General features: G+C 40.1%; 2 protein-coding genes across 4 annotated transcripts in view; one reads left to right on the forward strand and one right to left on the reverse strand.

Annotated features, from left to right (window-relative positions):
* Window positions 1-16,574, forward strand: part of MALSU1 (mitochondrial assembly of ribosomal large subunit 1) — a 30,549-nt gene extending 13,975 nt beyond the window's left edge. The window contains exons 3-7 of one of the 2 annotated variants that reach the window (XR_004039640.3): window positions 2,154-2,235; window positions 3,575-3,766; window positions 6,223-6,294; window positions 6,734-6,793; window positions 12,720-16,574. Coding sequence is in view for 1 of the 2 variants with exons in the window: in XM_030857052.2 (XP_030712912.1) it covers window positions 2,154-2,235; window positions 3,575-3,762 (270 nt within the window). In the remaining variant the exon portion in view is untranslated. Of the gene's footprint in view, window positions 1-2,153; window positions 2,236-3,574; window positions 3,786-6,222; window positions 6,295-6,733; window positions 6,794-12,719 lie in introns of those variants that run through there. The other variant, XM_030857052.2, reaches the window with a different exon arrangement.
* The window catches only part of IGF2BP3 (insulin like growth factor 2 mRNA binding protein 3), a 138,400-nt gene continuing 119,874 nt past the window's right edge, over window positions 6,993-25,518 (reverse strand). For both annotated transcript variants that reach the window (XM_060304708.1, XM_030857051.2), the window contains 6 exons: window positions 24,893-25,018; window positions 15,955-16,071; window positions 12,798-12,872; window positions 10,129-10,260; window positions 9,302-9,415; window positions 6,993-9,010 (listed from right to left, as the gene is read on the reverse strand). In XM_060304708.1, coding sequence (XP_060160691.1) covers window positions 8,912-9,010; window positions 9,302-9,415; window positions 10,129-10,260; window positions 12,798-12,872; window positions 15,955-16,071; window positions 24,893-25,018 — 663 coding nt within the window. In that variant the 3' untranslated portion in view covers window positions 6,993-8,911. The remainder of the gene's footprint in view (window positions 9,011-9,301; window positions 9,416-10,128; window positions 10,261-12,797; window positions 12,873-15,954; window positions 16,072-24,892; window positions 25,019-25,518) is intronic.

The raw sequence follows: 25,518 nt of genomic DNA on the forward strand, positions 1-25,518 counted from the left end.
ATATCTTTATATATCTCTATCTCTTAAGGTAGGTTTTTTGACCATGCCGCATGGTGTGCAGGATCTTAGTTCCCCACCCAGGGATTGAAGCCACACCCCTGCAGTGTTAACCACTGGACTGCCAGGGAAGTCTCTCATGGTAGTTCTATATTTAGTCTTTTGAGGAACCTCCATACTGTTCTCCATAGTGGCTGTACCAATTTGCATTCCCACCAACACTGTAGGAGGGTTCCCTTTTCTCCACATCCTCTCCAGCATTTATTTATTTAAATTAACTTTTATTGGAGTATAGTTGAGTTACAGTGTTGTTAGTTTCTGCTGTACAGCAAAGCGAATCAGTTATACATATATCCAGTCTTTTTTAGATTCTTTTCTCATATAGGTCATTACAGAGTATTGAGTAGAGTTCCCTCAATACTCTTATTAGTTCTTACAGTCGGTTCTTATTAGTTATATATTTTATATATAGTATCTACAGTATATGTCTATCCCAATCTCCCAATTTATCCCCCCTCCCCCCAGATAACCATAAGTTTGTTTTCTATATCTGTGACTCTATTTGTTTTGTAAATAAGGTCATTTGTACCATTTTTTTAGATTCCACATATAAGTGATATCATATGATATCTGTCTGATTTACTTCACTCAGTATGATAATCTCTAGGTCCATGTTGCTGCAAATGGCATTATTTCATTCTTTTTTATGGCCGAGTAATATTCCATTGTATATATGTACCACATCTTTATCCAGTCCTCCAACTATGGACATTTCAGTTGCTTCCATGTCTTGGCTTTTGTAAATAGTGCTGCAGTGAACATTGGGATGCATCTGTCTTTTTCACTTATGGTTTTCTCTGGATATATGCCCAGGAGTGGGATTGCTGGGTCATATGGTAATTCTATTTTTAGTGTTTTAAGGAACCTCCATATTGTTCTCCATAGTGGTTGTATCAATTTACATTCCCACCAACAGTGCAAGAGGGTTCCCTTTTCTCCACACCCTCTCTAGCATTTATTATTTGTCGATTTTTTGATGGTGCATTTCCTAGTTCTTTAAGATATAAATTCATGTTGTTGATTTGGGAACTATTTTTTTCATGTAAGCACATACAGCTATAAATTTCCTTCTTATTGCTGCTCTCACTGCATTCTATAACTTCATTTGTCTCAAGATATTTTCTAATTTCCCTTGTGATTTCTTCTTTGATCAGTTTAAGGTAATAAAACAGTTGATTTCCACATATTTGTGGATTTTCTAGTTTTGCTTCTGTTGATTTCTAGTTCATTTCATTGTGATCAGAAATACTTTATATGAGTTTAATCTTTGAATTTATTAAGACTTGTTTTGTTGCCTAACATATGATCTATCCTGGAGAATGTTCCACGTGCACTTGAGAAAAGTGTGTATTCTGCTGTTGTTGGGTAGAATGTTCTGTTAATGTCCATTAGGTTCAATTGGTCTGTAGTGCTGTTCAAGTTCTCTATTTCCTTATTGATCCTCCATCCATTAATGCAAATAGGGTATTGAGTCTGCTATATTACTGGGTTAGCTCTGATTTTTGGTGCATGTTTCTAATTGTTATGTCATCTTGGTTGGTTGACCCTTTTATCATTATATAATGTCCTTGTCTTGTAATAGTATTTTTTTCTAACATTAGTGTATTTGTTGTTTTAGACCATTCATGGAATCTGCTGGGAAAAGAGATTATGGGATGATAAAATCCCATTAACATTGTCATGAAAGTAGATGAGATGGAATCATTAAAACTGAGAAGACTAGCCTTAAAACAGGAAGGCAGCATCTGTCTCCCCTGAGAGGGAAAGGAAGCTGGGATGGACAGAAGGGATGATATATGTGAGAAGTGGATATTGAGAGAGTTTAGGCCTGCCTCTGAGGCACCTTGGTAAATGAGTGAGTTGGCCCTGTCAGAAGGGTTTGGGCAGGAGGATTCAGGAGACAGGTATAGGAGGTGGGTAGGATTTAAGGGGGAAAAAAGTTTCCGTATGTTTATATTAAGGGGCATGGTGTAGCTGTGAGGAATGAATAAGTTAGTTGCCAAGTTAAGACCAAGAAAAATACCCCCAGACGCTCAATAAGAACAGAGATTTCCCCTATCCTCTTCCCCTTTAATATGTGATCTGGTTTTTTTCAGTACAAATACCTGAAACGTAAAAGTGAGCCTCATGTTAAGATCGAAGGGAAGGACACAGATGACTGGCTCTGTGTGGACTTTGGTAAGTTATTTTGGCACATTCTACAGATAAATATTTGATATTGCACTAATCTTGAACTGTTTTCAGTTGTAAAAGGATTGAGATCTGTGTTTCTCCACATACATTTTTCTTTTTAACTTGAGAATTTTATTTTTTTATACAGCAGGTTCTTATTATCTCCACATACAATTTTTGAAGTGTGTCTAAAATAGGTTTTCTTATAACTTAGTTGGTCTTATTCACATGTGAAATCCTCATGTCACATGGTATGTATGTAAGTTGCCATACAGGTCAGAAAGCTGATGGAGAACAGGATGGATAACATGGGAGAGATCCCCTAGTGGTGGTGGAAGGCACCTTGGGGTACACATAACCTCGGCCTTAAATAACTCAGATAAGGTGAAGGGCATTCTAGGCACAGGAAAGGACAAGAGCAGAGGACTAGAATTTTGAAAAGATTTAACAAATTTGGGTATTAATACATACATAGTTTCAAAGTATTTCCCCAAAAGATAGTTAATACAAAGGGAAAAACAGTAACTGAAGAACTGTGAAGGGTCTGAGATTTTATCTTACGTGTAAGCTAACAAGTTAGTCAAGGTTTGATGAAGCACAGTCTGTTACTCAGCAACAGCAGTAGCCAGCATCAAGCACCATTTGCACCAGGGTCCCCGAGCAACACAGGACCAGATGACACCTGTGAAGTTCTAAGAGAAGAGCCCTGAGATGAGGGTATCTACAACTTTTATAATGGGCAGGAAGCAGGCCTGCGTTTGCTCTGGTGGAAAACACTTTTTCGGCCAAGGCTATATGTCAGGGTTTCTCAGCCTTGCCACTATTAACATTTTTGGCCAGGTAGTTCAGGTGCTGAGGAATATTCTGTGCATTGTAGGATGTTCTTCTCTTCTCCACCCCCCCAACTGTGAAAATCAAAAATGTCCCTTATTGAAAACCACTGCTGTAAGCATACTTGTGCTTTGATCCAGAGGGAGACAGCAGTTCTGAGAATATTTGCCAACATACTTAAAAATATAGTCCAGAACAAAAGCCTGTCAGTGTTTTGCTCACAGGCTGTGCAGACAGTCCTTGGAGGACTGTCTCCCAAGCAAACCCCATCACGAGTAATGTTACATATTGATATCATAAACCTCCTGTATGATGCACTGAGAAAAGCACAGCGTCACTTCTGTGGTATTTTTGCTGGATGGTGTCCACAATTTGCATTTCTAACAAGTTCTCAGGTAATGCTAATCTGGGGTTCACACTTTGAGAACCACTGTTCTGTCAGAGGTTTGTGAGATCACAAGGGTAGAAGCAAATGAACTGCTTCTTCATTGTAAGTCTTATCTGTCCTTGATAGGCAGCATGGTGATTCATTTGATGCTTCCAGAAACCAGAGAAACGTATGAATTAGAGAAATTATGGACCCTTCGTTCTTATGATGACCAGTTAGCTCAGATAGCACCTGAGACCTTACCTGAAGACTTCATTCTTGGAATAGAAGATGACACTTCATCTCTGGCTCCTGTGGAGTTTAAATGTGAATAAAATGGTATGAACTGCTTTCGTCATTTCAGATTTGGATTGAGTCACTTATAAACCCTGCCTAGCTGGTTGTTGTCAAAACAAGTCTTATCTGTGGACACTAATCCTAACTGACACATGGGAATTGTAGGTAAGTGAGCTAATTCTCACACTGTGAATCAGTACATTCAAACTAAAATTAATATATTGTCTTTGTTCCTGAGATCTCAGCAGGATTTCCTGGAAGTTGCATTGGCCCCTGTGTTTTACTTGAGCTCTCTGCTCAGAGTTTATTTTTATTTTTTGCTGACAAAGCAAGCTACTTTTTTGGGAAGGGGCACCCAGGTGGAGAGCAGGAGGGTAAAGGAACCCAGGAGGACTGCTCCACCACATGGCTCACAGTCTCGTGTTTTATGGGAATGGGGTTAAGTTTCTGGGTTGTCTCTGGCCAATCATTCTGCCTCGGGGTCCTTCCTGGTGGCACACGCATTGCTCAGCCAAGGTGGATTCCAGTGAGAAGGATTCTGAGAGGTTGGCAGGACATATAGACTGAAGTCTCCTCTCTCCTTTTGACCTTTCCTGAATTCTTCCAGTTGGTAGTATCTTGTTAGTTCTGCATTCCTTACGAGGACCTCCTGTTTAAGATAACTCATGCAAGTGGTTACTATGTTGCCTGGCCAGGGCAGGCAGTTTCAGTGTTTCCCCTAATAACTCCTCCCTGAGAGACTTCATACTCAAGATAAGTTTTGGGAATTGGAGTGGAGGTCTCTTTCTTCTGTAACTACTTCCTGCTGAGAGTTGGCATAGTCCTGCCTAGTAGAGTAGAAGTCTCTCTCTACCTAATCTAAATCGAGGTATTCTGTGCCCAAAACTGGCATTCATCCTTGTAGTAACAGCAGTTTAGTTGAAACTGTTGGACCCTGTGGGGGATGAACCTTGTAAGCAGTTGAAACAGACAAGGGCCAAACAGGAGGCCTAACAGGATGGTCATCACCAGGCCCAGAAAAGGCAGGCAAAATTTGGGGTGAGGGCTGCAGGGTGTGTGACTTTCTTCTGATCGATTGGTAGTGACGTAACAGGACAATGCTCCAGGAATCTTGGCACTCAGCCTGAAGTTACCATCCTCACCTGGGTGGGGGCCTCAGTTCCTGCAGAACTCAAAGATATTGTTATGCATACTCCTTGAGGTGGAACCAGGACCCTGCCCCAAGGCTGTACCACTAGTTGACAGCTCCTCCCCTGTTTTTGCATCCCCTCCCTTTCCTGATTAGCAACTGTTTGAATCTGCCCTTTGGAACTCAGGGAAGGTCAAGGAGGAAGGTCAAGGAGGCTGAGTGAAGCCTATATCCTACAAACAAGAAACGGGGGACACAGAAAGGATTTGGAGCCCCCCAGAGTCCTGCCCAGTTCCAGTTCAGGGAACTAACTGGGCAACAGTGCTGGCCACTTCCTGCTACAATAGGGCGTAGTCCTGTCTCAATTTGGAGAATAGACACTGGACTGGAAATATTTCTGATTCCTGATTCCTGGATCTGAGTCTTGTATGATTAAAATCTTAATCCCTTGGTCTGCCATTTTGGTGTAACAGACCCAATCAGAAGTAGCTGGAGGAGTGACAATGGGATTTTTATAGGGAAAATAAACGTCATTTCTTTTCAGGAGAATAAGCCTGAAACACAGTCTGGGCCTGGTGCTTTGGGGAGACTTGTAGCCAAGTAGCCAGTTGTCTAGTTTTATTGAGGTAGGTTTTAACTTTTAATGTGGTATTAACACATAGGTAACAGGTGCTATTGGTCATCAAACATGTCTCTTCTTTTTGTTAAATGTATGATCTAAAGCAATTCCGTTGTCTAAAAATGTAAGTTACGTGCTTCCCTGGTGGCGCAGTGGTTGAGAGTCCGCCTGCCGAGGCAGAGGACATGGGTTCGTGCCCTGGTCTGGGAAGATCCCACATGCCGCGGAGCGGCTGGGGCCGTGAGCCATGGCCGCTGGGCCTGCGCGTCCGGAGCCTGTGCTCCGCAACGGGAGAGGCCACAACAGTGAGAGGCCCGCGTACCGGAAAAAAAAAAAAAAGAAGTAAGTTACAAGAGGAGACCTTTAAAAAGTAAGGTTGCAGTTATCAGCTGCCAGCAGACATTATTTTGAGAACGGCTGGTGGCATCCAAGTCTGACACAGCTCAGAAAACTCAAGTTCTTAGCAATACAAGGATTTGCCTGAAATCACACCCACAGTGTCATCTAGTTATTTCTTGGATGTCTTAAACCATAGCTACTCCATTTTGACTCTTAATTGTAATATTCCCCTTAATAGCCAAAGCAGATGTCACCATTAATGATGTTAGTGTTTCTCTAGGTATGAGAAGAGCAAGAATCTGGCCCATAAAATCTTCTCCTGAAAATATCTAACTATCTATCGGAAGGCCTGTTCTGCCAGTTTTTCCCAGAGCGCCTCATTCCTGTTCTCCACTCTGAACTCCTTTTCAGGGGGTGTTGAAGGTCAGCAGCTGCAGCGGCTCGTGATTTAATCTTTGTAGAGGCAGACAGCAAGTGCCAATGGTGAGTGCCAATTTCCAGTCAGCAGGGCCCCTTCATGGTCATAAAGTTGACCATGGTTTGGGGGGGCATTTCATTCCACAGTGCTAGGAATGCTCATTCCCAGGCCTAGCAAAGTGTTTTCCGAGTTTAAGTTTAAATCTTATTCTGTAGAACAGTATAGCCAAAAATTTTAAAAAATATATAGCAGAAAACATAACCACCCCACTGGTCCTGTAACGTAAAACCTTTAGTTCTCAGTTCATATGCAACAGTATTATCTAGGTTCACAGTCAGGACATTGGTAGATAGTGGTGCCTACCTTGAGATTGACATAGCCTTACTAAAAGTCTAAGTTTACACTTTGACCAAATTCAGGACATTCACATTAATCTGAAAAGCCAAAAATACATACTACACAGCAGGCTGCACCTGATAATGAAACACTTTATTCTGCATCAAGGTATCTGGAAAATGAAGCTGCATTTGGGGCACGTTACAGATGAGGAATGATCCATATGTGGTGAGTACAAAACTCAATTACAACAGAATTATTTCCTAGTATTACCAGATACTCCATTACCAATGCTTAATTGAAAGTAAAACATGATTTGCCACACTAGAAGGCTAGAAGTGAAACATGACAGAATTTAAACAGGCAGATATAAATGTAGCACCTATCTGTATTTAAAAAAAAAAGTTGGAAAAATCAAATACTGAGGAAGAGCTCTGGCCTTAAGCACATTTTACCCAAAATCCAACCAGAAAGCCAGTCCATTACTTTTTTTTTTAAAGCAATTCATTGTATGGAAGAAAATGATGAATGCTAGATGAATTCAGTGACAAAAAGGGCACTTTTTGGCTAAAACTACAAAATAAACTGATTTTCTGAAAACATTTAGGAAAACATTTCAAGTCATTTTCAAAATGTTTAAAGGATACAGTGATCTTCAGAAAAACTTACCTAGTCTGTAGAAATTCATCTTGAAATACAAATGAAGCAAAATGATTTAAGGGTTATTATATATGCCCTTCAGATCAGTATAATATAACGACTGTGATCATTTAATGAACAAAAGAAACACAATTCTGAGAGCAGTGTGGCCTTGGAGACCACCCACACCCACATAACTGTACATACCAGGCTTTGCCATCAAGGTAGGAAATGGGCGAATGCGTTCAGTATCAAAGGTCAAATGTATTATTGTATCACAGTCATTCAAATTATATTCCAAAAGTTGTTCTTGTATTTTTCTACCTTTTGACTTATTTTCAAATAACTGGTTGCAGAGAATACAGAAATCCTGCTGCAATTTATGTAATATTCTAGGTGGCCTTTCATTCTTCTTGATTTATCATTGCTTAAAATCTTCAAAATAGCTTAGTGTGAGGCTCATGACAGTGCCTGGCACGGGGAGATGTAGCCTTTTTATTGCCTTTAAACACTGTCACACCGTCTGACTGCCCCATTGGTCTTCACAAAGCAATTCTTTTGGGGTCTGCTCCAAGCATAGACCAACTGGTCTGAAATATATTGGCAAACTAAGCATCCTGTAAGGCAAGCTGAAGCTTTCTTCTTGCCAATCAATTTGAAGTTCACAGGAGCTGCATGTCTCCATAGATACACTTGCTTTAGGTAGTGATAGTCAAAAGCACAAAGCATTTATGCATTCAATCACATAGCCAAACAAAAAAACCCTGAAGTCTCCTGAAGCCATTTATTAAAACTAGCCGTTCCAAAACCTCCTGCAGCCACTTTGCTCTGTTAGTACCATCAAAAACTTCCCTACCATAAACAAAAAAATAAATGGTATTTGCTGCTCTCCAAATATAGGCACTGCTCCGTATCACTGAACGTTTACTGGATTTTCCAACTAATAACTGTCAAAAGCCTCAAAAAACCTGAAATTAATTTTCCAGCTTTACTGTCACCAGCCAGAAGTAAAATTTTTTTCTCAGTTATTTGCCTGTTAGCTAATTTTATTTTTTAAAAAACAGTTGGACTTATCTTTATAAAGTATATAAAATTTTCAGAAAAAAACAAAACAATTTTGCTTTCATTGCATTACTGAATACCTGAGGTAGTTGAGTAAAAATGCACATTTAATACCCCTGCCAACACCATTCAGCACTTCCCTTAGGTTATTTGTGTTAGTGTTAGATAAAACTGAGAACAGTTTTTCTATGCTAACAGCTTAACATTTAAGTTCTTGTAATAATCCTCTTCTGATCCAATTTTAACAATTGGACATAGGAGCAATCTATTTTTATTTACTTGATGAATTTAGTAAATGCACCATTAAGCCAATTTCTGGCATTATGGGGGAATGAATATTAAGAAAAATTAGAATATTTGTTATACTGAGAATACAACAAAAGGGAAGTGCAGAGCTCCTCTCTTTCCCTCCCTCACCCCCTAATTTTTTTCTTTTTTTAAAGCTGGGTGTCATACATTTCAGAGAGCATAAAGTATACATTCTCACAGAGACAGGAGTTCGAAAGTTGCCTGGTCCTCAGAAACAACCGGCTAGGTAAAAACTTGTGCATGTGATTCTGGATAGGGGTTCAGCGCCCGTCTGTTGGTTAAGCAATCTGTCTTTGGTTTGGCATCTGCCTCTGTGGTGGGCTGTCTCCTGAGCCTTCACTTCCGTCTTGACTGAGGTGGTCCACTTTGCAGAGCTTTCTGCTGTTGGTGCTGCTTTACCTGAGTCAGAATTTCCTGAATTTTTCTCTGGGCAACCTGCAGTAGGAGAGAGCTTTGAAATTTCTACCTGATCAAGTATGACCAAAAGTTAATTTACTCTTCCATTTCAACAACTTCAAATTGAAACTTATTTGAAGATTAAAGATACATACTTATTAGTTTCTCCTAGCAGAGTCTCTGAAATCACCTGCTTAAAGGGGGATTAAAAGTGTTAAGCACCAAGCAGCCTGAAATATTTATATGACATGGGGACACGCATGGGAGGAGGATCACTCAGGAAGAAGGCAGAAGCAGAAGAGCTCACTTATCGCACTAGAGCCCACTTGCCTGGCAAGCATAGAAGTGACCAGTTATTTTGACCACCACTTGGTCATTCTCATCAGGCGTCTGGTCACGAGGGACAACAACTTCTGCGCTTGACAAATTCTGGAGCTCATTCACCTGAAGGAGATAAATACAAATCATGTTAAGTGGAGTTGTTCTTTTTTTTTTTTTTTAAATTACCATTTCCTTACTATGTAACCAAAATACTGAGCTTTGGCTTTATATTTATAATCTCATCTAATAATACTAATAATTCTATCCGTTTACTAGTATTGTCCCCATTTCAAGGTAATTAAAACTAAGCCTTAGTGAAAGAAACTGACTCGCCCACAGTTGCATAAGTTAATGACAAAACCAGATTCAACCCCTGAAAATCTGATTCCAAAATACACTTTCAATCACTTCAGAATTGTAAATAGCTTTGAAAATGACTTGGAAGTTTTATGTGTTAGAAACTGGAAACCATTTGCTTTTTTCAGTTACAGAGGTATAAGTTATAAATGTAGATGAAATTTTTTAAAGTTTCTTTTCATGTCATTAAGTGTTTGCACAATAGAAGTAAAAAGCTGATGTATAACAACAGAAAATGCAAAATGCCCCTTATAAATATGAGACAGTTCTCCCATACAAAGTGGTCTGAAAGAGAGGCACTGCTTTCACTGGTAGCTGACACCAACACCCAGGAGGAACAAAAGGCAGTCTTCTCCAAACCTTGGCCCAGACGGTCCTGCTTTTTATAAGTTAGCCAAAATTTAGGGACTTGGAACTCCTAAGTACCTTTCAACGCTTTCCCTTTCATACCACTGCACAGGTTTTGCTGAAGTACTTGCCGTTTTGCCTCCTTTTCCAATAACTCTGCCAGCAGCAAAGGATGGCACTCTGATGTGAGCTTCAAGTTTCACCTCTTCTTTAGGACTAACAAAGTTTTCTTCTTTAATTTTTCCATAAATTCTTCCCTGAGCCTACAGATGAGAACATATCTCATCAGTGTCATTCATGTAGGAAATGCAAAAAGGTCCATTAACTTTAAAGATGGCCCGGATCCACTGGAACAGACCTTTGCAGTGATACATCTGCATTTGATAGATTGTGGAACGTTGCACAAGAGGTGGAAAAGTAAGGAAGTCCTAGAAAAGGTTGACAACAATAATAACTATACATCACAGATGAGGCAATTGAATGATTGATAAAATAAGATTAAACCATATTCTTCTGACAAAAACGGTTAAAGGCAATAAGTTAGCAGTCAGCCGAACTAAAATTTTTGCAAATGACCATTTGCTCTCCAGTCTTGAAAGGTAAAACCTCTCCTGTTGGCAGTAAGATAGTAACTGCGTTTTTCTTGAGTAAAAGGGACTGCAGAGGAACTACAGAGCCACCTATGCGAGGCTCACAAGAAGCCAAGCCGCTGTCTAAATGGGCCAGCAAGGAATTTTCTAGTTAAACATTTCTTCATCTTAGCCAGATGGTTTCTACTTCGACTAAGGCTACAAAATCAAGTTAACATACACATCTGACAGTTATAGTCAAACACATCCTGTCACTTGCTGCATACAACTAGAAGTTATACATAATAAACCTCTCCTATTATGTACAACCATTAATTTGCTCTGGTATACACCAAAGGAAAAAGAAGTCAGAGTTGGTTTCATCTGACAAGCTGCCACAGCAGAGAACAAAAACCAAAGTACCGAACACGTTTTCACTGGTGCAGAAACGATAAGCTCATTTTAGGGGGTTACAGGAAAAAAAAAAAAAAAAAAAATCCATCTTAGTACCCTGTCTTCCATTCATCCTCAGTCTCAGGCCACAGATGTAGCTATCAACACAGTCAAAGGACACAACGGATATACATTGTCCTCCGAAACAAGCTCTTGAATTCGTAAGAAAAAATATGGGTTAGGAGGTTTACTATTACTTAGATGTCTAAAATAAAATAATTTATTTGTTATTATCACTGATCACATAAATGACATTTAAGCATTATAGCTTTTCTTAAATGTCCCATTTAAGACAACTGAACAATACAGGCATAGGAGGATACAGGGAAACAAACTCTGAATTCCCCAGCATACAAGCATTATGAAAACTGCAAGATAGTTAATTCCATTTATAGAATAATAAGACCATAATTGATGTTTGTATTTATCTTTTAGTATTTCAAACTAAAAGTGGCTGTCTCTGTAAGTCTGGGATAGGAAGCAATTTTCAGCATCTCTGAGTTTTGATCTGAACTGCCTGGACCACAAGGCTGGTATGAGGAAGTAAATTTCTTGACCCAAGTTTGAGGCTAGCCAACTGTACCCCACATCTCAAAGCACCTCCTTTTGTTTCCTGTTCTTCCTGTAAATGAAGTGAAAAAAGCTTCCGATTTTTAGTGAAAAGTAGAGGTCAAAGAAAGTGATGGTTTAAAAGGAGGGAAGAAGTGGGCACTTGTTAACTTAGCCACATTTTAGAGCTAAGAGAAGTAAGGTTAAAGAGTTATCCTGTTAACACAGCTGCTAAGTGGTAGAAACAAGACAGGAGTTTTGGATAAATTGCACTGAATTGAGTAGCTGCTTTTACCTATGACAAACAAGACACCCTACTGAGTTTATGAGAGAAATCATACTCAAAGGTATACGTTTGTGAATTTGAGGATCTGGCAGGGTCTTAGTCTGAATCATCCCAAGTCTGCTCAGCACCACCACCAGCACATTTATGTTGTACTTCCTGTGTCAGGCACTATTCTAAGCAATTCATATATTGTTTAAACCTTATTTAAACTTTGTGGGTGTTTTTAACCCCGATTTTATAGATGAGGAACTAGGCAGAGAAAGGCTAAGTAACTTGCCCAAGGTCACACCACTGGTAAATGGTAAAGCTGGGCTTTGAACCAGCAACCTGGCTACCAGGTCTCTGCTCTTCATCACCCTGCTACACCACCTCTCAGGACATGGTGGGAGGCATTCCAGCCCCAAAGGCCCCAAACCCCAGTATGACCAATGGTTCACACCAGGACAAATGCTGTAAGAGTTCCTGCCATTTCTACCTCTAAAATTCAAAAGATTAGAGTGGCTTGTTGACCGACTGTGGACAAGGGCTAACGGTTAACCCAAGGGTAAGAGCAAACGGGGACATTTTAATTCAAGGTTGAGGCCTCTCTGGGACAAGAGGAAAAACTTGAGAACAGCAAGGCATATGAATCAGACTTGTAAATTTCAGTCTTAAGGTCTCACCTTCACACATGCTAACAGGGCATTGAGCAAATTCTCCTTTGGGAGATAGTCAAAACCAACAACCATTACAGAACTCTCAAAATTAACCAAAGGCTTTGGTTTATTTTTAAAGTGTAATTTGCAGTATGTTTCTACTCTGTTCTTAGTCTTAGAAATTTCCATTGAGAGATTCTTTATACTGAGTATTAGATTTTTTTTTACAGGAGAAGCCAGGTTATGGATTTCCCGAAAAGAAGACATCCATTCATTTGTTACCTGTGCACACACTCCAGAGCACATACCTTGAACTGAGCCTCCGGTGGCCCAGTGATAATCACCATCCTCACTTTAGCATCTGGTGCTTCAGCTGGAGCGATCTGTAACAGACCCAGTAACGGGTTATGACACTTTCAGGTGCCACCAATAGAAATGGTACACCAACCAGCCTGTCATTTGCACATGACTTACTGAAATGCAGAATGAAAGCCTTCTGGAAGGTAGTTACATGAAGCAGTGATTAATGTGGATTCATTAGTTATGGCTCCTGCCGTATACTGTGTACTTACACTGTGCCTGGCCCTAATGTAAAAGTCCAGATGCAGCCTCTACCTAACCCTCACTATTTCCTGACGAGGTACTGCCTCATGGAGAGGCCAAAGGCTGGAGAAGGTGAGTCACCTGGCCCATGATCACACAGTCCAGTGAAGCTGGAGGGAGAGCTGGGTCTGGCTCCACCATCACATTCCTTGTCACTACACCAGTGGGTGCTCAAAGGGTGGTTCTTGGCCCACGCGCATCACAACACCCTGGGCCTCCTGTATGTGCAAGAAACTGCTAGGTTCCCAGTCTAAGCCTATCAGTACATTCCCCCAAAGTACACTCGCTGGACTAACATATGGAATAAACTAACATTAATTTGGCAGAAGAAAAGTAAACTCAGACTCTTCTATTTTGGCAGAGCGTGTGAAATGACACAAAAAGCCTAGGCTAGGGAATTGTTGCAGAGACTGTTGAAGGGGGAGGAAACCAGCCCTTAGTAAGAAAGGATTTGGGGAGTTGGCTGGTAGGAAGTGTTTTAAAAGAAAAAAATTTGCTAGGTATTTGCTGTGCAAGAAGCAATTCCCTATAGTAAATAATGAGAACAGGAAGCAAAAAATACAATAAAAGCCATCCCAACTACCACTCAATATGATCACTATCAATTACTTATAATCTAGTAGGCCCTTCTCCACACCTTCATAATCAAAACAATGTTTTTTACTTTTAATAGACTCATGCTTCCTCCCTCAAAATAAAGCTAACATTTCTGTTACTTAGACCCAAATTAATACTATTGCTACTTTATTGCTGGGCACTAATTGTGAGTCAGTAAAACAAGCCAATAATTACTTCCTTTTAGACCACACTCTTAGGATTATTCACAGGAAACCCCAAAAAGAAGGTATCATTCTTCCATCTTTCTGACTAAGGTTTCCTTTTTTTAAAAAGGATCTTTGTCAACACTGGTGATAGAAGGCTGGGGCTGAGGACACTTGTACACTGAGGTTAGGAGTACAAATTGCTACAATCTCTCAAAAGCCTGAAAAAAGCACATGCCCTGTGACTCACCAAACCCACTTCTGTAGACTTACGTTAAAGGATAAGGTTATATATGACAATTTGACCAAAAGAACTTTGTCTATCCCTGTGCAGGTTAAATTAGGAACAATCTTAATGTCCAGTAAGTTAACACAAATGATTATGGTTTGGTAATACCAAATATATGCCTATTAAAGTAAGTACATATATGGAAATTTACATTATGGAAATGTAGCGAAGTGTTAGGAGTGCTGATGAATCTTTCAGATTATGCATGTTTCAGACTTTTTGGAAACAAAAATATTTTAACCTCATCATAAAACCTCCATTAAAGCCAGAAAGAAAAAGAGCCAAACGTCTAAATACCCAGTTCTTCTTGTTCATGAAATGTTCGTCGCAGTTTTTCCAAAACAAAGCTGCTAGGTTCTTTTTGCATGTGTGAGCATGTTTTACAGATTAACTCAGTAATCAGGAAACTAACAGCATAGTAAAGTTAGTTCACCCCTTGGTCTTTTGTCATGTCTTTTCCTTTACCCATTTATTTATTTTGGCTGCATTTTCTGCTCACGTTATTTTGTTATCTTTTGCTACAAGAGAGAATATGAGGGCTTTCCTGTGTGTTTTGCTTTTTTATTAACTGTGTAGTTTACATACAGTAACGCTCACTCCTTTGGTACCAAATACATAGTTGTAAATACCACCACAATCAACATAAAAACAGCTTCTGTCACTCAAAATTTCCTCATGCTGCCTTTGTTTTCAACCCCTTCACCTCCAACTCCTAGCAACCACTGATTTTTTTTTTCTCAATTTCCATAGTTCTCTTTTCCAGAATTTTCATAAGTGGAATCATACAGTATGTGGCCTTTTGAGTCTTCTTTCTCTTAGCATAATACATGTGATTCACTCAAGTTGTTTTATGTATCAATAGTTCCCTCCTTTTTACTGCTAAGTAATTATTATATAGACGGGCCACAGTTTATGCATTTGCCACTGATGAACATTTGCTGCTTCCCCATTTCCCAGTTACAAATAAAGATACTATAAACATTTGAGTGCAGTGTGGTTTTTTTGGTACTATATTCAAATTAAAAATTTCATTAAATATTTATAAAATTGGACTTCCCTGATGGCACAGTGGTTAAGAATCCGCCTGCCAATGCAGGGGACACAGGTTCAAGCCCTGTTCTGGGAAGATTCCCACATGCCGCAGAGCAACTAAGCACGTGCACCACAACTACTGAGCCTGTGTGCCGCAACTACTGAAGCCCGCGCGCCTGGAGCCTGTGCTCCGCAACAAAAGAAGCCACTGCAATGAGAAGCCCGCGTACCGCAACGAAGAATAGCCCCCGCTTGCTGCAACTAGAGAAAGCCTGTGCGCAGCAACGAATACCCAATGCAGCCAAAAATAAAATTATTTATATATATATATTTATAAAATGTAACCAAAATAAACCCCCCAATAGACTGATGTTTTCCTGAAGAAAGCTATGACTTTTATCAAGCCTTTGTCAATTTGTATATTCCTTAAAAGGACCACAGCCTTGATTGTTCGGGCACTGAACAGTGTCATTTCGGAGTGTGAGGGACCAAAGCCACGCCCAGGGAAGATGAGCTAGAAGGAATATATATCCAGGAATGCGGTGGGGCAGAACCACCATTCTAACGCCAAATCGCGTACCTGCAGACTACTTTTTCTGGAGAGAGAATTTAACTTACCTTGTTTAAGCTAGTGTTGTTTGGAGTTCTCTGTCACACACTTATGTAACCCCAATATAGACTGCCACATTCAATTCAAATTACAGAGTGGCAGGAAGACTCACATTTCTGTAACTCGCTGTCCTTAAAGCACCAGGAGAGCCACAGCTGGCAGAACAGTACCTTAATAGAAGCTCCTGCAAAGCGAGAAAGCTGTTTGATGTGTTGCCCCTGCTTGCCGATGATGGCGCCGACAGACAGGGCTGGGATGAACAGATGGACAGTCTCTGTTTCTGACTGCTGTTGGAAAAGAAAGACAGGACATACATGCTTACTGGATACAAATCAGGCTGTATCGCTGGCATAGGGAGAGGGGCATTCTCATACTGTTAGAAATATTAGTATAGTTTTAGGAAAAACCACCACAGTAAGTTGATACGAGTTTACCTAACAGGTCGAGAAGATCTCACATTCATCCTGAAAGTGTTAGCATTTAAAACATCAGTTTTCTCTGTACAGTTTTTCCTCAAATTTACAGATTTAAAACAGATTTTGTGCCACTTAATATTGGTCCACCAAATGACACCACCGCTCTTACCACACAAATTCCTAGTGGCAGTAACAGCTCCCTCTTCTCCCTGTAAGCTCAGCGTGGAGGCAGAGAGCACGGAGCCCTGAGCACTACAGACCTCCAGAGGGGCCCTGATGCTCAGCGGCAGCCGTTCCACTTCTTTGTCCCTCCACACACCCTCAACAGAAGGCTGTTCCACATGACGTCATTTACTCACACTATTTGGTAGGAATTTTTTCTGTCTTTAGTTTCCTTCCTCTGAAGCAAAGTTGTTTGTTTTTTTTTTAAATAAATAAAAATACTAGTAATAACAGAAGGCTGGTCTGGTTCTTTAAATAAAAGGAAAACCTTTTGCCAATTTACCAATTATAAACATGGAATGAGAAAAAGGAAAGGATATCACACAAGACAAAACTAAGATAGAACAATGTCAATAAATCTGAACATGTCCACGACTTGTCTAGAATTACCAAAATCAATCAGAAAAACTTACATTGACCAAATAACTGTTAACCCTGCAATCAACTAGTTACTTAAATAAAGTGCCAAGCCCTAATAGATTTGATTTTTTGTTTTCAAGCCAAACAGGAAGAATGACAAAAACCCAGTGAAAAGGAAAACAGGAAACTAGAAAAGGATAGGCAGACATGTTTCATGGAGGAAAGTCTATGAAATAAAACATTAATAAATGGGAGCCTACTGCAAATAACATGTTCTCATTTGTTTTACTTTAATACACGTTGGATATCTTCCTGTGTCATTCCTACATCCCTACCTCATTCTATGAACTGTATTCCTTCAGAGGGAGACACAACAGCGGATCGATCTCATCCCTGTTATGTATGTGTATAGTTTTCAATTGTCAACTAACGCATTTGTAATGCTGCAATCAAATCTTTGTACAAAAAAATTGTGTGCCCTTGTACAAGTACCTCTACTGCATAAATTCTTAGCACTACTGAGTCAAAGGGCCTGAACATTTAAAACTAATAAGTATTATCGAATTATCATACAGAAAGGTTCCCACTCAGTCCACACAGAACGATGGAATTCCAGTTAAGACATTCATGGAACATTTGTGTTTTTTATTAGTGGAAGATGGGTAAAAAGCATGCTGAGGTAAAAACTCAGGCTTAGGAGGAAGATAACTATGATCGGGGGCAGGTGCACACAGCAGTCCTTTGTGGTGAGAGTTTGTGAGTCTCCCCTGTGTGAGCTTCTGTGCATTTACACCTCACAACTGATCCAACTGATAGAAACTAAGAGCATTCCCATTTTAAAGATGAGAAAACCGAGCCAGAGAGATTACTTGCACAAGGTCATATAATGACTGGTGTTGGAGCCAAGATTCAAACCTGGGCTTCTCTATCTCCTAAGCCATGTTCACAAAAAGTGAGTATATACCCCAATTCCAACAGGTATGGGTGTACTTTGCAATATACATAGACCTGCAGGAATGACTGTTAAGAAAAATGTCCAGTAGAGCTCTCAGGGAAGTGCTCCCTTCCCTGGTTGTATCACTCTTCTCCATCTGTGTTGGTTTGACTTCCATGAGTCAAAAAAATTAGTAATGTGTAGGTGGTAAAAGCTTAAGCCTTTGATCATCAACATGCTGAAAGGGGCATGAGAGACAGTCCATGAACATTTTTCTTTATTTTGAATAAGGAAAACTAAAGATTAAGAATGATGTAAAGTACTAAATGTAAAATATAGACAGCTGGTGGGAAGCGGCCGCATAGCAGAGGGAGATCAGCTCGGTGCTTTGTATCCACCTAGAGGGGTGGGATAGGGAGGGTGGGAGGGAGACGCAAGAGGGAGGAGATATGGGGACATATGTATAATTATAGCTGATTCACTTTGTTATACAGCAGAAACTAATACACCATTGTAAAGCAATTATACTCCAATAAAGATGTTAAAAAAAAATGACGTAAAGAAGGGCAAAAGGTACGAACTTCCAGTTATAAAATAAGCCCTGGGGATGTAATGTACAGCATGGTGACTACAGTTAATACTGTATCGCACATTTTAAAGTTGCTAAGAGTAGATCTTAAAAGTTCTTATCACACTTAAGAAAATTTTTGTAACTGTGCAGTGATGGATGTTAACTAACTATACTTACTGTGGTGATCATTTTGCAGTCTATACAAATATTGGATCACCTGAAAATGTTGTACATCAATTATACCTCAATTTAAAAATTTACCAAAAAAGATGCGTTTAATTGAATCACCAAGGGGCTTCCCTGGTGGCGCAGTGGCTGAGAGTCCGCCTGCCGATGCAGGGGACACGGGTTCGTGCCCCGGTCTGGGAAGATCCCACATGCCGCGGAGCAGCTGGGCCCGTGAGCCATGGCCGCTGAGCCTGCGCGTCCGGAGCCTGTGCTCCGCAACGGGAGAGGCCACAACAGTGAGAGGCCCGCGTACCGCAAAAAAAAAAAAAAATTGAATCACCAAAAAAGAGAAGGACAAGATGCTCTACTAGAACAAGGAAAAGAAATCAACAAGTTTGTTGTCTCACCTGCAATACATCCATCTTAAGCATGTGTAAGACACTTTTAACTGAAACTTAAGGGTTTCAATGTTTGTTTCCACTATGAGAATAAAATAACCACATCACAGAAAAGTCCAAAAAAAATCTCCAATTCCTTCATCTTTCCCTGACAGTTATTTTGCTATATCTGAGGATGCTGTTTTAAAGACCTTTAGAAAGTTTGGTTTCCAATTTTTCACCAATTTGTCTAACGCTGCAATCAAATCTTTAAATGTAAATCGTGTGCCCTTGTACAAATAATTCTAAGGTTTTAGGTAATAAAAATGCTAGATCAGAGCATGAACATTTAAAATTGATATTTCCAAATTCTCATGCTAATTAATTTATCTTAGGGTGAATAAATGTGTAAAAGAAAGGGGGAAGTCATTTTGGTTCGAAACATGCCTTTCACACTTACAAATATTAAGCAGTGTGTGATTCTAGACCCCATGTCTCATTTCCCACACATAAAAATCATCTGAACTCTGCTCTTCTAAGTCTCTTCCTTTATCTGTAACCACACCCCACCATGTACCTCATTTCCTATACAAGTTAATCTAAAATTCAACTCCAGAAAATATTCTTGACAAAAACCATTGTACATTTTGTTTCTTCAGCATCTGTACAAATAGATGTGCATACTATACTCTTTACAACTTGGTATATCTTTGGTATGTTTCCTAGGATGTTGTAACACACTGCAGGCCTTAATACAGCTGTCAGTCTAATGAAGATTCCCTTGGGGCTCTATAACCATTCCTGGAACACACATAGCAGAAGAGGTTTTGCCTTCCCGCTGAACTCTTGACTGTGAATATTTGTGAAAGAGGCCTATCCGGCACAGCTTGGCCAAGTCAACTTCTACTGCTATTCATCAGCGAAGAACCAAATGGAAATACTGAAGAATGAAATAATTTTTAGTCATAAGAACAATGCCTCTCTTTTTTTTTTTTTTTACAGTACGCGGGCCTCTCACTGTTGTGGCCTCTCCCGTTGCGGAGCACAGGCTCCGGATGCGCAGGCTCAGCGGCCATGGCTCACGGGCCCAGCAGCTCCGCGGCATGTGGGATCTTCCCGGACCGGGGTACGAACCCGCGTCCCCTGCATTGGCAGGCAGACTCTCAACCACTGCGCCACCAGGGAAGCCCAATGCCTCTCTTTTGAAAGCACTGTACCTCACAGCCTGCTAGGGTGTTAGGCAATTACCACATACCATTTATTCCAGAGGGACACTTTAAGGCCTCTCTTATTTTAATAACTGGACAGGAATGAATTAATGCTGACATTGCCCATAAACTGTGCTCAATGTTAGTATCAATTTATTTTGTCATTCTGGTCCTTATATTAAAACTGGTATGTTAATCTGAACCAATTTTTTAAAGTAAAGATAGGATCTAACTTTTATCTCACTGAGAACATCCATGTAATGTTCTTCCGAATAATAAACTTTTTTTTTAGGGGGGTGGGAGGAGTCGGGGGCTGGCAGTAATAAAGACCTAAGGATCAGACTAAATCTAATGTGTAACTCACCCAGGTCTGCCCCATTGTATTTTGCCACGACTATGTAATTATTTGCTTTCTGGGCCATGTTCCAGAAATACTTTATGCTGCTTACAAAATACACAATAGAAAGATAAGACAAAGGAGGTGAAGAAATAAGAGCATAGGGACCTCAACAGAAAAGATAAAACCAGAAATGCTATTATCATACAAATTTGGCTCTAAGCTTCCTAGCAGCTAATTTAAAAAATTAGTTACATGATTTACCACATCTTGAGAAAAACTATTTGTTTAGTAAAAACTACTTTTCCTAGGACTGACCCCAGACAGCAACTTCTGAATGTCCTCAGACGCCGAATGTAACAGGCATCATCCCCAGAGCAAAAGTCCCAGAGCCTCACAAATGTAGCCTGAGCATGTCTCCGCCTAGAAGATACCGAGGACCATGGCTACGAGAAAAGCTCACGGGCAGAAAGTGTGTTGTAGTCTCAAAAGTTGAACAAAAGCAAAATCATCTTTCTGATACAGTCATGGATGAGAGGCTATAGATGTTTTTGTTTTACTGATTTTGGGGAGGTGGGGTAGGAGGTAACAAATCCATTACGGAGATTAAGAGTGAATTTAAAAGTTGAGTGAAGATTTGGAAAAGGAATGGTAGACAGTAGAGAAGGGCTAAAAGGACCAAACTATAATAGAAAGAAGGGGCAAAGACATAAAGAAAGCATCAGTATGCAGACAGAAAGAAGTTCCACACTGAGAGGTTAGAGGGAAGTAAATGAAGCCTGCCAGGAGGCCGTGTCCTGGACTGACAGCGCGGTGTGTACTGTTGGTAATAGCACCTTAATGAAAAGGTGACTCATCAGGTGTCTGAAGCCTGATGAAGACGTTTCTGAACGCCACCCAAATCCCTTTGTTCCAGTTCCATATCCACCAAGCACATCCCTGACCATAAATTTCTTGTCATCAAGGAAACTTTCCTCTGGGAATATAAGGCACCTCGCATAAACATCCTGTCTACTGGACAGTCATTAAACTGGCCCATTCTTATATGGGATTCTGTGTAGTAAGCCATGTTTTCAGGATTAGAACACCCAGATAAACATAATTTTTACATGTAAAACTAAGAAGCCAGAACAATGGGTTATGATAAGTCTCTTTCACCTGTGAATCTAAGACTCTGAGATGAGCTTAAAAAAAAACGCATCAGCATTACCCTATAGCGTTACACATTCTTTGCATGTAAGTTAATGTTCAGCTGCATTATCCTGAATGCGTCTTCCTAAACTTTCAGAGGTGAAAGACATTCAGGTCACAAGCTGTTTCCCAGTGGATTTCTGCCAGATGCCTATTGGCAAAACTTCCTTTGGACTTCTTGGCAGACCCTACGCTATAGCTTGAAATAACAGAAGAACAAAGCTGCTCAACTGAAAGTTTGCATAACTGGTGAAGTCTGCCAATGAGTAATTCCTAATCATCTATCATGAGGAAATACAAGAATGAGCAAACAGTAAGGTTAAGTGTATTTACATTGTGGGGAACAGAACCTAAGACATCACAAAGGCATGGCGACATGCATGCCAGCCAACAAGACCAGCCTCCAGGAATCTGGAAGAATGCCAGTGCCTCCCTCTGGCTTGTAAAATACATACTCCTGGGGTTTTTTTTTGTTTTGTTTTAATGGATTTTGGTGTCGAACTGAAGTTGGGTTTACTCAACTTCATGACCTGAACAGAATATTTAAGTTAAAAAAAATAAATAAATAAAAAAGCAAAGGAAGTTTCTCCCTATAACTAAGTAACAAAGACCTCTCAGAGATAATATATGCAACGAGTTATTTACTTTGAAGTTGTTTACTAACAAAAGAGCTGCACCCACAGTAAGAAATCCTAAACAGTAGGACTACAAGAGTCCATGAGAGTCATTTGATCTAAAAATCCCTTTCAAATTATATTTTGTTTCTTAAAGAGCACTTCAAACTAGGTAAGACCTAACAAGAAGTGTTCACCTTTCTTGCCTCTTCCATAAGCAGCCACGTTAGCAATTTTCAGATTACACTATTGTTCTAGAGACTTGGGGAGACTCCGAAGACGCTATCAGAATTATGGAGACGACGGCGCCTGAACTAACGTCTCCCAACCCCGACGCAAGCCGCCAAGACCATCCAGCTATGGATGTTGTTGTGTGCGATGCCAATTCCAGCTCTTACTCTGCTCGCTAGCTGCCAAACGCCTCTTCCCTACTGTTTGAGCATTTCTGAAAGGAGCATTTCCTGTCATTTATAAACTTGAAGTTGGCCAATGAAGTACTGCGTAAGCCAGCTGCCAGGCAGGAAGTAGAGACTTTTGTCTGTTGGAAGAACCAACTCTTTGGCTCTATGGGAAAAATCAACCTGGCAGGTTCAGGGAAGAAGAGTATGTTTTAGGAGGAGGCATGGGCAAAATTCTGGACTAGAACAGCAACAAGGGATTTATCCAAAGACAGGATGCATCAATTCTACTTTCATGTTACAAAGCAGAGGTGAGAAAACACGTGTAGAGAAAAAAATGAAACTCTAAAAGAGGAAGCAATACATGACTCCTTGCCAGGCAATATATATTTAAAGTAAAAGCAGAGATTTGCTGCTAACCTACAGGAATCAAGGATAAAGAGACTATCTTAGTGAGTAACCTGACTTCTCTGTGAGAGCTTCTGCAGAACAGTAAGCTTCTCATCAGCAGCTGTAAATGCAATGGAGGAGTATCAGAGTGCTGAGAGCAAACACCTGCCAACCTTTAATTCTCTAACGCAGTTTTTAAATACAGGCATACCTCAGAGACATTGCAGGTTCAGTTCCAGACCACTGCATTAAAGCGAGTATCACAATAAAGTGAGTCGCACAAATTTTTTTGTTTCCCAGTGCACATAAATAATGTTTATACTGTATATAACTGTCGTCTATTAAGTGTACAGTAGCATTACATCTAAAAAATGTACATACCTAATTAAAAATAATGCTATTGGGGAAATGGCACCAATAGATCTGCTCAATGCAGGTTGCTGCAAACCTTCAATTTGTAAGAAACAAAATCGAACTCTGTAAAAACTAGTAATGTTTGACCTGAAAGAAGAGTCCTTAGAGATAATTTGTTTATCTCGGTTTCTTCACTGCGTGCATAAGAAAAGAAACCCAGAGCAAAGAAGAGGAGACTAACACAAACAGAGCTGGCTCTTGTCTCTTTACACCCCTCCCCTTTAGCACCAAGGTACAAACACCTCAGCCACTTCACATCACCTGTAGCTGCCGGTGCAAAGCTTTATAAAACACATCATCTATCTATTCACACTTGATATGAAATTCTGATGTCTATCTTTAGATTAATGGGCTTTGTTACATGGTTTTTACCCAGAGGTTTGAAGTGGCAGATGAGGGGCAGGGGAAGATGCAAACGTCGCCCACAGCAAAGGCAGAAACACACACACTGCAAGACCATGGCAAAAGCTAAGCACACCTGACAGCCTGGTGGCTTCAAGAACAGGCAAAGGAAATTCTCATTCTCATGGGGGTAAAACACGAACCATCTCAGCGATCTGTGTTCTCTGTAGAACTCCAGTTGCATTTTACTCTACATGTCTTCTAGGCACTGAGAGAACAGAGTCCCCCACCTTTTCTCCCTGGACATTTCCCTAAATTTGGTGTAGCAGGTACCGCTCACAACTTTATGTGATACGAGAGCCAAACAGGAAGGGAGAGACGTAAAAACAAATTCAAGAAGGAAGATCCTAGAATGTTAATTTTATTTCACATGATTGTCTACCTCCAGTTATTACTGTTGATGCACCTGAATTGTGCACTTCTTTCAAAAAAAATTATTGTATACGGTGTCTGCTAGGCTGCCTTTATTTTCATACTATCACTGGTCTCCTATTTCTGACCTCAGGAAAAATGCTACTCTTAAAAAGCAAATATAAAAATAAGGATTATTTCTTAATAATCCACCTGTATACAAAACAAATAAAAGCTGTTTAATGTTTGCACACAAACACACACATGCACAATAGATTTGTGGGCACGACTACCTGAGCTGTGTAATAAGTACAAACGTTCAAAGTGGAAAGCGTGTCTAGTCTCTACTGACCTTTCAAAGCAGTAAACTTTCAGGTGAAGTTCAAGATGAAGGAAGCCTTTTAAAAATCCCTTCCTTCAACATTTAAAAATAACTAACCTCTTTCCCCCTCCTCAAAGTCTCAAACTTTTCCTTTGATATTTGAAAACATACATTAACAACCCTACCACTCAAGAACTTCAAAAGAAATAACTCACGGGTCTACTCTGCAAAGATAAGAAGGTTCTAGTGACAAGAATTGAAAAGCCTGTGCTGGCTCCTAACTTACGAGAGATCACACGGGGACCAGGTTTCGCATTAAGATTTTTCCCAATTAGCATTTAATGTCACACTACTCGAGGGCAACAGAGTCTGACTGTGTCCCTTTGACTTCATCCCCCTCAACCATAAAGAAAGCCAAGGCACATTGTCTTACCTCAAACTGTGGGTAAGGAGGAGTCATAGCTGAAGGGGGCCCTGAGGTGGGAGGTGGCATCCCTGAAGTGGGTGGGAACAGACCCAAGGCATTCAGATTTAATCCAGGAATTAAATGTGCTTGAAGCTGCAATGGTAAAAAGGTCCCTTCATTTTACAATTACAAGATCAAGTGTAAGTGAGCATTTATATGTGATAATATCCAGACTGTGACCTCGTTTTATGACTCAAATTTTAGAACAAAGCAGATGTTCCATGTGATTATACTTGAGTATGTAGGTTATGTCTGTTTATAATTCTTGATATTTTAAAATCCATGTGCCGTCTGCCTCCTCTTTGACCTGAAGCCATGCTAGGTTCCTCAAAGCAGGGAACACAGCTTTCTTGCCTTTACGAACAGCTCACAGCGCTCAGACATATATGTAATCTGTACACTCTGGGCACACAGTAAATAGAGACTGAAAATCTTGCATTAATTGAAGAAACAAGCAAACAAGATTTGTTCATTGAAGAGCAAACCAGATAGCAGATATTAAGAGATCTTTATGCCATGGAAAAAATTTGGCAGTCATGAGTCTAAAGACCCAAAACAAAATCAAGCCCTTTGGAAATCAGGTCCAATCCCCA

Source organism: Globicephala melas, chromosome 9, assembly GCF_963455315.2.
Source record: "Globicephala melas chromosome 9, mGloMel1.2, whole genome shotgun sequence".
Classification (NCBI taxonomy): Eukaryota; Metazoa; Chordata; class Mammalia; order Artiodactyla; family Delphinidae; genus Globicephala; species Globicephala melas.